This window comes from Pygoscelis adeliae, unplaced genomic scaffold (genome assembly GCF_000699105.1).
Source record: "Pygoscelis adeliae isolate BGI_AS28 unplaced genomic scaffold, ASM69910v1 Scaffold114, whole genome shotgun sequence".
In the NCBI taxonomy this organism is placed as follows: Eukaryota; Metazoa; Chordata; class Aves; order Sphenisciformes; family Spheniscidae; genus Pygoscelis; species Pygoscelis adeliae.
In genome coordinates, this window is record NW_008824587.1 from 1,999,176 (window position 1) to 2,010,161 (window position 10,986).

Genomic DNA, 10,986 nt, shown 5'->3' on the forward strand with positions numbered 1-10,986 from the left:
GGGAACAGGGGCTATTGAGGAATGGGGACTGCATCCTAAATGCTGCCTAGACTGGGCAGCATGTACTTTCTCTGCGATAGGGCTCTTTATGAGGGCTTTGCATAGGGTCTATCCTAGAAACAGAATTTCAGAGGATAGGTTGGCTCTCACATTTGGAGGTAGCTGCTTTGCAGGGAGGCTTTCTCTAAGCAAGGCTACAACCTGTTGATAAGGGAATCTCTTGGGAAAGGGACCAAGACAGTTTCCCTCATCACAGCTTCTCACTCTTTCTATTCCCCGTCAGCTATCTCTTATTTACACAAGGTCCTGTTAGAGCCCAGATGCCTCGAGCAGGCCCAGTTGTAATGCCAGCTTCTGAATGGGAAAGGAACATGAAAGCAAACGTCTCAGCAAACTTCTCCAGTTTTCTGGAGCCAAGCAGCTGTATAATTCTGCACCTGAAAAGTCACACCCCGATTTTACAACTCTTATCTCTTTGCACTTCAGCCGCACAGCTCTGTTTATTGGCTTGATTGGACTCTGAGCTCTTCAGAGCATGGAGTGTCTTCCTGCCTTTTAGCACTAATGGCTGTTAACTAAATTAAATCTTCTCTGTGAGCCCTTCTAATTATGCCTTACAGTATCTGTTCCCCTGCTAGGGCAGTGAGACAGACAAGTACCAGTGCTGGTGGCTGTGCAGGGGCAGAGGGGTTTGCTTTCCTCATGCTTTCATCTAAGCTCACACACGGCATCTACAGCAAAGCTAAGAAGTTGCGTTTCTGAGCTCTACTTATTTCTTTTCCTGTAAGATAACCCTCTCTGACCTAGGCTCGCTGCTGTATTTGCGCTAGGTCAATCCTGAGGCCCCACAAGCTACCCCTTCTGCCCCCTGTGCCCGGGATGGGGATGGGGCCAAGGGGAGAGGTGCCTTACCGAGCTCGGCGTCAAGCCCATATTTGCTTCAATGTACGTCTCTGTCTTTGGCTCCACTGCGAGTTCAGCTTCCAAGATCTTTTCCACGGGCATGTCCTCGTTAGCGCTACTTGTTGACTCCACCTCGTTCTCGTTGCGGTCCTTCCCCCGCTGCCTCTCCTCCTGGACGGCTGGAAGTGGATGGAGAAGGGACAGTGTCAGCCTAGGGCTCCCAGCCACGGTGTCACGGGCTGAGCTGGGACCCCGAAGCTCCACGGAGCTATGCGCGTTACTTAGCCATGAAAACCTAAAGCATCCTCAGTCCTTGTGACCTGTAGGAGCACACAGACACCTAGTGTCTTGCTCTCCCGCCTGATTTTTCCACCAGTGTGGTCAGTGGGTCTCGGGCTTGGATAGTCCAAGGGGGTATGAGGTTTGGGAAAGCTGCTGAGCAGCCCTGGCCTGGGGGAGCTGCTCCATGCGCACTCCCGTGGGAGCATGGCAAGGGAGGCTCCTGCTCAAACCTGGCCTTTGCCAGGAAACTCCCCTTTCTGCAGAGGGAGAAATCCTGGAAGCAAAAAGGTTAAAGACACATGATGAAAAGCAAAGGAAGCAACACGGCGAGTCACCACGGGAGAGGGAAATGGATGGGTACTGCTGCAGGAGAAGAAGAAAACAAGGAGGTGAAGTGATAGCATAAGGGAATCCTAAAGAAAAGAGAAATCAGTCAGTTTAAAGCGTAAGTCCAGAGTTCAACCATCTTCTGAGCCTGTTAGTGCTGAACTTCCATGGAGGTCATGTCATGCATCTAGTTCCCTGGTCCAGCAGTGATGCTAATGGCTGCCGCAAGGCTCCGTGGCAGGACGGTGCTACCGTGGGACAGGAGCTGGGAGCAGGGATCTGCCGTCAGGCACGCTATGCAAACCACTATCCTGTCTTTGTTTCTGGGCAATTTCTAAACAGACAGGAGAGACCTGTCCCAAATCCTGTGTGGTAGGAGTAATCTAGCCAGAAGCATGTCACATGCTGATGAGTTAACGTCTGAGCAGTACGTAGATGAAAAACACTTAATAAATGCCAATAACATTATTATTAATGATCTCCCTTTGAAACCAGCACACACGCTTTCCCTAAACCTGGAAAGTAGCTTTATGCAGAGAGTTACACCGGTAACTATCTCCTTCTCAATCATCATGTTACATACCCTAAATCACACACTTTTCCACACACCGTTGTTTCCCACAGTATGTTTTAGCCCAGTCTAGCTGAGAACAGCCCAAGCAATGGGGTTTCCATCACTGGTCATGAGAGACAACTCCCTGAACTTATCCAGCTCTTTGTTGAGGTCTGCATGAGGCATTCAGTAACGTAAAAGGCCTGCTATGTATTGACAATTATCCTAATGCTTTACCTCTCTGCTGAATTTGAAGCTGGTTATGTGATGTTAAGAGAAAGCAGCAGGGGCACAGGTATTGTTCTAAGGAAATCAGAGTTGTCTGTAACACAATAAGGCTTTTTAGGCAATCAGTGGGAGCAGCTCTATGCAAGTGCAAAAATAAAACCTAGAATATAAAACTTATTTCTTAAAAAACCAGGAAATTAAGACACATGCTAAAAGAGTCCTATATGGACGTTGATCCCATTAACCCAGCTCCACCCCAGCACACGAAGGCCTGGGGCTGTTTTCCACTGCTCGCTCTCCCCTCCTGCAGCAGCCGCCGGTGCAGCGTTGCTGTCTGCTGCATGTCAACAGTGTTCAGACTACTTCCATGTGAAAGCTGTTATGCAAAAAGCAAGAGGTTATTTTTTGCAAACTGCTCTTAAGTTTATGGGCTGCAGAGGCTCCCGAGGCCCACGCAACGTTTTCGGCTTGGTCTGCCAGAGCCAGGTAAGCTGCTGCTGTCAGAGCTCAGATTTGTGTCGTGGCTTTTGTCCATCTGGCTCTTGTCTGGCATGGATTCTTCTCTTCAGTTTTTCAGGCCAACATAAAATCCTGCTTAAATTTCTCCCCCCACCGCTACTGCTGCTTTCTCAGTCATCAAAAGGCTAGAAATTTTTGCTTAATGCCAACCCTTCTTCAACAGCACAGATGCACCAAAACTCCTTTGGGCACATTAGAAGAGATAAAACACCTACTAAATAACAGAAAAGCCTAAGAGAAAGGCAAACCCTCAACAAATGGGATTTTATAAAATGACTTAAATGCCAAAGACCTGACACACAGTTGCACCAGGTCTCAAGGATAAAGGTGCAAAGCGCGGTTCCTTGCTCTGAGATCAACCATCTCCACCGCTGGGGCCACTCCACCGGGAAGGGGTGTTAGTCCAAAAAACACATCCTCTTGCTCAGCCGCCAGTGACTTAGCTGGACACTGGGATTTGTGGGAAAGCATTGCAGAGGTCTGGGGAGACAGTGGCTACTTAAAGCCTTAAATCTGCAAATCTCAACCTCATCAAAACCAACAGTCACATTCTTGGGGGTGAAGAATCAGATACACTTGAAGGGTTATAGGAGAGTGAATCTTACAGGTCATCACGACAGCATTTGCTAGCGATTAGGCTGAATCTAGCTGATATAAACGAGATGGAAGAGACAGATGGAGATTATCATATAAGTAGTTATTTCTATTGATCTGTGCTTTGAGCTGCTACACCAGAAAGTTGGTGCTGCTGCTCGCTGCGGAGCTGGTCAGCAGAAAGCTGACTCATCCCAGCCTGCTTAGCCCCACACAAAGCCCTTGACACTCGCCCCTGCCCAGCTGGCTGCCGCCAGCAATGACACACCAGGCAGAGCAGATGGCGTATTCTCACCGAGTATGCAGGTCCAAAGATAAACCAAGCCCTTGCCAGGGAGAGCCTTACCTGCTTTGCTACCCCCCTGTTTCCGAGACCAGACAGCCCTCTCCAAAGCCAGGACAAGCCTGGCATCACTTTGCGATCCCCCGGGCAGCTTGGATGACCTCCATCCATCCCCTGTCCCTGGCTCTCTGGGCTGCAGGAAAGCAATGGCTGTTTCCCAACACTGAGCTCAGAGACGCCGTTATCCTCACTAACCCCTAAGAAGCCGCTTCACGCACAGGTCTTCACCGAGGTGTGCATCTGCAGGATGAGGTGACTGTACTACGTGAAGGTCAGTCGCTGCTTCCTCGCAGGACCTGCGTTACCAGGCGTTTATGAACCCGACCTGTTCCTCACTTGGAAACGACGCAGGACGCCTGCCCAGCCCTGGTTGTAGGATGTAGCTTTCGGGGATGTCTGCGAGGCAGCAACTCCTCTAGACACTGACTCAGTTGTAGATGCTATTTTCTCTCCCTACAGTCAGCTCAAGGAATGAAGTGGGAACAGCTTCATTCTTCGTGTGAGCAACAGGTTTGCTCCTGCAACAGCTCTGTGCCCGGCCTTGGGGTACAGTTGCCCTCCAATGATCATCTTACGGTCACCTCATTCTTCCAGGTGTGGCACTCCCAAAGTCCCTCTTCAGGATCCAGAGGCTGAATTCATTTCAGATCTAGTGTCCCCACTTTCCCAGTTTCAGATTCACCCTGAAGCATCATACAGCTCCAGGCGTGGCAAGCCCAACATGTCCTGAAAGGCGCAGGGATTTGCCATCGGCATTCAAGACTTGTGCTCTGTGGGTTCCAAGACTTGGGGCTTCCCTGCAGATGCAGCCATCCTTGCAGCCTGTGCTTCAGAAGCTCAGCAGAACCGAGAGGACATCCAAGGTGCAAGGAGCAGGCAACAGTGTCTAAGAGCTGCCAGTCATACAGCTTCTTAACAGAGTCCTCCGTGTCTCTGATCTCCACTGGCATAAGCCCAGTGGTAGATGTCTGCAATTTACTGCAATCAGCATTTCCCCAGACCTGCTGAGGACCTGACAAGCTGGTGCTCCTTCTTAGTAGAGATGCTGAGGGACACATCGCCATTTCAGAAAAGATTGGGGACCGTGTTTCTTGAGATGTAGGAAAAATAGCAGGTGGGGTAAGGGGAAGGAAAGAAGGAGCAAGTATTCAAGCAAATCAGCTTTTTTTTTTTTTTTAAATCATGCAACATGAGATGTTTGTGTGAAGGAAAATCTTCAGTAGTGAAGAGACCCCCACCATAAAAACCTAGGACCTTATCTCTGGAGTCCACTCCCCACTCCCACTGGGGATTAGACAAATAAACCATGGTGGAGATGACAAAAATACATTTTTCAAATGGATTTGGTTTGGGAGCTGGGTTTCTTTGTGGCTTTGTTTTTTATTTATCTTTTAAAAAAGAGAAATACAAACGTGGTAGCTGCATGGCAGCTTGTTTGGTAATATCGAAATGGGAATACCTTGTTCTTCTTGGCTTCCCAGAAGTCTTGTGGGCCGGGATGGATGGTGCTCCATCCCTGTAACACAGTAAAATTTAGAAACAAAGATCATTATATCATTTGGTTCTTGTTGCTTCTGCTGGATTTTTCTCTTCCTTTCATGTAAGTTGTAAACTCACAGGCTAAAGACAAGAAAAACAGAGGGGTTCTGTGACTGGCTCCTCCAACCCAAATTCTCCCTTGTGGCACAATCAATGTATATTTAAGAAAAAATAAATATTCTCAACTCTAGAGAGGCCACAAGATGCTTCTCCCTCCTGTCTCACACGTGATGCTTCACAGGATTAGCAAGGACAGGACACAGCGTGGCAATTCAGGGGAGCTGGTTCTGCTGCTAGCTCCCTTCTCCTGCTCATCATCGATGGCCCCCTCTGCACTGTGCCCTTCTGCTTAGCTGGGTGGGTAAGGAGACATCCAGCTTCTGTTCAAGAGGACCTCGGGAAGAGGATTAAACTAGAGAGTCCCTGTGATAACAAGGCACTTGACAGCGTGACCTACGAGGACCTTTCCAAACCTCAGTTGGGCTCTCTTGCTCTTACTGCAATAAGATGGTGATAATGAGGTGAAGGGCTGGAGGACACATCCCCGCTGCTGCCGGCTGAGCTGCCGCTCACCAGGAGGAGGGAAGGGCTGGCAAGGGCTCTGCAAGACGAGCGTGACCCTCCCGTCTCCCATCACACTCCATTACTGCCTCAGCAGATGGGCTCATCTAGACAAACTATGGGGCTTGTCTCGGATGGATGCGGGGAAGCCATCGAGAGGAGCCCGTGTCCCTGTCCTTCCACCTCACCGCTCAGGCTGTAGGTGTTAGACAAGATCCACTCTTAGGACCACGCTGTTCCCAACGGTGCTGATTTTTCTGGTCATGAGGGTGGCACAGCATTTGATCAACACTGTGGGTCTATTAATCTTAAATGTAGGAGGCGAGCCAGGCATATTGCTTGCTGCAACCCAGAAAACACTCTCCTGCGAGGCAAAGCAGTCCCAAGCTGTCGTTACACCAGCCCTGTCTGCTGCAACGTGTTTTCAGAGATGAGCTTCCCCGCGCTCTCCTCTGTGTTGATGGCTGCACCAATGCTTTTATTTTTCTTCAAGGAGACTCGTATGGTTGAGAGGTTTTCTAGTCTGATTTTCTTCACATAAGGGAAGCATTTAAACCTTGCAATCCACTTGAGGAGAAAAAAAGATGTTGTAGTCAAAGAGCTCTGAGAAGCAGCCCCACCTCCTCCAGCTATGTCTCCGCCGAGCCAAGGACAGAAGCCTGTGTTTTCCATGGCACCTGATGAAGAGGCTCTCATGTTATTCTGCTTGATTTGGCCTGTACTTGCCTAAGGCTGGTTGCTGTCATTTTTCATCTCAAGCTTCTCCAGCCCATCTGCACTTCCCCAGGCCATGGTACAGAAAGATACGGAGCCCCATGTGTCAAGACCCCTTCTTGGTGACCTCTCTCTCTTTAAGAACCAAAATGTCTTGTCCCACGGATTGCAGATGAGCCTCAGCTGCCCGCGTGCAAGGGCTGATGTGCAAAAATGCCGGATCCATCCTCTGCCGGTGTGCACATCAACACTGGATGCCTTGCCTTTGCTCGTGGTGCAGCATCTGATGGCTAAATAAGCACGTTTGAGCCCACCGCAAAGTGAGCAACCAACCTAGCTCCGGTGCCCAAACCAACCAGTGCGGGTGGCTGCGGTTGAGTAAGGAACTTTCCAGCTGCTGGAGAAGAACAAGCTGCTTGCTGAGGGTCTGGGGAGGACTTGGAGGACACTGTTGAGAAACCACTGCAGCATCTCCAACTCCTGCCACTTCATCACAAGCCTCGTGATGAACGTTGCTAAGTCCCTGCTCTTTGAGCCGTATGAACACCCCAGAATCCCAATCCTCCGGCAAAAGTTCTTTCCTTTTTAAGCCTTGGGCTCGTGGAGAGAAACCTGATGCTGTGATCTGCAGACTAATTAGATTTAAAAAAAAGAAAGATGTCAAGCGCATGCTCTGTTTTTAAAGCCTGGTCATAGATGCAATGCGGGCCCTTGCAGCCGGGTCCCCCACGCCGCGGCACAGCCATCTGCCATGGGCACCGCCACGCTCAGCGGGCACCGCGCTTATGTGCCGGAGGAGTGTTAACGAGGGGAGGAAGAGGCACAAAGGGGACAGGATTTTCCACCAAGGCAAAGGCGTTTCTGAGAGCCCCCGTGGGCAGGAGCATCGCAGACTTGTTTGTTTGCTGGGAGAGACGTGGAGGCCACGGTGGCTCCCAATTACCACTTACACAGCATTAATACAGATGAGCGCTTGTTTCCGAGACAAAAATCCATCCTTCCAGGAACAATAGCGTGGATGACTGGCTGGGGTTTGTTTCTTTTCGTGGGGGAGGAGGGGGAAGGATAATTCACTCCCACCAAAAATGGACTGAACGGGGTTTTCTCTGGGGGGACAGATCCAGCGTCTTGGAGTCCGTGGGCACGGGGAGCCCAGCACCGCGGGTGGCAGGCACCGACGCTCAGCCCCGTTCTCGGGCAGTGTGAAAGCCGTGGGCAGACAGAAGATGTACTTTTTGGCCTTGGCTCTCCCGTTCTCCTTAGCACGCTCCGATCCTCTCCCGCCTTCGTCCCTTTTGCTCCTTGCCATTCCCTGGCAGATGCAGGGATTCACAAAGCAAACAGGGATGATGATGCTTTCCAGACTGCTCCAACCTGGATGCATTTTGGGGACATGCCCCTGCATCGCCAGGGCACACCACCCTCCTCCTGGAGAGCCCGGAGGCTCTGGTGGCCCCCGAGACCCAAACCTGCTCAGTCTTCTCCGAGTCTACAAGTGGGTGGCTGCTTTATTTATGAAGTGCTGGGTGGAGGGTTATTGGGGATTTGTGTCTCACTAGCGGTGGAATTTATTAGGCTCTGCTGCCTCTTTATGAAGCTACAACTTAGCTGTGTATCATCGGCATCTTGAAGCGCTTATGCCTGAGGTACCTGTTTGTATCGAAAATGCCACGATAGCTGAGGAAACTAATTCAGACAGTGTTTCTTCTGCTTTGCTTTTGTGTGCCTCCTTTTTTTCCAAAGATGCAGCTTTCTACTACTGCGAACAGCCTCAAAAGCCGAGATACAAGAAATAAATGGTGTTTTTTTCTCCAACATTTTCAATTGAATACTGCATTTTTTTAAGACAGGCAAAATACTGCCGTGATGTTAAAAAAATGTAACTTCAGTGAAATGGAGTGTTAAAAAGTGGATTGAAACCTTTGCATGCCGTCAATCCACATGGGGAACGGCTCTGGAAAACAAAAGCAAAAATCACTAGCTCACTTCACTCTCAAAAGCCGGACACTGCGAAGTATAAGCAAACAGCAACATTGCTAAAGCAATGAGAGAAAATCATAAACCAAACCCTTTTTCTCAACCTAAGAGTATCCTTAAAACCAAAAAACAAACCCAGCATCATTTAACCAGCTGGTTTAAAGAGCAGCACTTTAAAAGGATATAAGAAACAAGCTCATTAAACTGAAAGACATTTTCCATTCCAAAATTACTACTAAAAATAACTGTGCTCTTGAACTCTGCCCCTTCACTGGGGTATGGCCACTTGCCTGCTTTTACATTCACTTGGACAGCGAGTTGGAGACCTGAATTCCTGCTCTTTCTCCCCAGACTCCTCTTGCTCCTGTTGGTCCCGAGAGATGCTCCGGGAGCCGGGATGGCTCTGGGGGGTGCAGGGGGGCTGCACAGCCATGGCAGGGGGATCAGGCACAACTCAACAACTGCCGTGTTAGTGCAGGAGCTGAGCTCCAAGTCACTCTGGGTTAAAACACAGGGAAGCTTCGGTCCTTCTGGACTAAGTGATTTATCTGAGCAGCTCCCTGGAGACATGCGGAGGTCTCCGAGCTGCAGACTAGAGTCGCTCCCCACAACACTGCAAGTCAAACCCCCCCCAGGTTAAATCCCTCAGCTCAACGGCAGTGCAAATGAGAGGGGAAAAACCAGCCCACAAACACAGGGGAAGAGGAAGAATTATCTCAAGCTGTGAAGTTTAATGAAGTCTTGGAGTCAGAGATCAGGCATGCAACCGGACAGAAGATGTCCTGGATCCTCAGAGCACGACTCTGGATCATGTCACGGCAGCTGACGGAGGCAAGCTGCAGCTGTGCCGTACCCAGGCCACTGCTGTTACGGTATCTGCGCCTGGATTTAGGAACGATCTTGGGGGTCAGTTATGCAGCCCGAGCCGCAGCCGCTGGGGGATGACAGCCTTCTGGTCTCCAGATGGGCTAAGAGCTTCCTGGAGGAGATGCATCAACATTCATTTCACCCGGTCGGCATCAAACGCCGCTGTCAGTGCTCCGCAGCGCGCTCGGGCTGCAGGCTTCAGCTCGGCAAGTGGTAGCCCTGTTAACAAACCGGGCAGCCCAGCAGGTCCAGTGGAGACAGTCTGGCTCACGCAAGGAGCCGCTCATGTCCGGAGGCAGCGCTGGGGGAAGGAGAGGCAGGAGACGGAGCGGGGCCGGGCTGCGCCGGTTCCCAACGTCTGCTCCCTGTGAGCCGTCCAAGGGCGGCCAGCGGGAGCATGAGAAAGGGCTGCTCGCTGGTATTTCCTGCTCGCTGTGCGATCCGGCGGCGTTGCCAGCAATGGTGGGGCCGGGACCTCGTCACACGACACAGCGACGCGCTGCAACGCGAGGCCGTGGCGTTTGTAGTCTCCGATGACCCCCTTCACCTCTGAAGTTAACCCCAGCTAATGGCATCGCACGCAAGACGCCTTTATCCCAAGACCCTCAGTGTTTACTCCCACCTCTTCACAAGACCTCTGTCTCTCTAACTCAAAGGCAGTTTCCACTTTTTCCCTTTAAAATGTAAGGCTGCTGATACACAGACACCTTAGACCCTAATGAGTAACAGATCAAGCAGAGAGAGTTACGCTTCTGGATGCAAACAGCCACCCCCACAATAATAATCCCTGCATTAGTCAAGATCCCTGATGGTAATCTTAATTTTGTTGACTATCCGGTATTTAGTGGGAGACAGAGTACAAAAACCAAAGCCTCACACAGCTGGCAGTAATTCATAGGGGAAAAATGCTCCCAGTTGCTTATTTATTATAGCTGCAATACCTCAGAGCCCATGAGGCTCATTCACCGTGGACACGGCATCAGGATCTATCTTAAATGTTTTTAACAGGGAGCAGCAAGAAGAGATGCACACACTAGAAGGAATCTTCCACTTCTGCAGGCTTTCACCCCTTTAAGCCAAGATCCCCGAGACCTGATTGCAAAATCAAAGCCTCGTAGCCCTGAAGCAATCCCCCATCCTTCCAGCAGTACCCCACGGCCACCCCCTGCCTCCCTCCTCCGTGGGTACGCTGCCTCGTCTGCCCTGGCCAGGCTCCTTCCCGGAGCACGTGGTCAAGGTCCATCCCTCCAGGTCTGCTCTTGGCATGTTCACCTGGAGATTCCCCAGGTGTCGGGATCAAACCCTTCCAGAGCTCCATCAGCTGCCCAAGAGGTCCTGGTGCCTCTACTCCTTTAAGCCAACTTCTTAGCTATGTAACAGAGCCTTTTCCTTTTACCCTTCTGGCACAGGTTTTTGGGTACGAACGTGGCCCTCACCCCTCTTGTTCCCAGCATCACTCTGCAGGTCGCAGCACTGCTCACCACCAAGCAGGATGCCTTATTCTCTCACCAGAGCTATAGTACTTAGTTTAGAGGGCTTTACTGTACTTCCATGACATGTAAATACCTTTGGTCTACAG

The 10,986-nt window shown here is 50.5% G+C and overlaps 1 protein-coding gene across 1 annotated transcript in view; it reads right to left on the reverse strand.

Annotated features, from left to right (window-relative positions):
- Positions 1 to 10,986, reverse strand: part of RXRA (retinoid X receptor, alpha) — a 40,001-nt gene that overhangs the window by 17,180 nt on the left and 11,835 nt on the right. Inside the window, exon 4 of the mRNA XM_009322048.1 lies at positions 913 to 1,082. Coding sequence (XP_009320323.1) covers positions 913 to 1,082 — 170 coding nt within the window. The remainder of the gene's footprint in view (positions 1 to 912; positions 1,083 to 10,986) is intronic.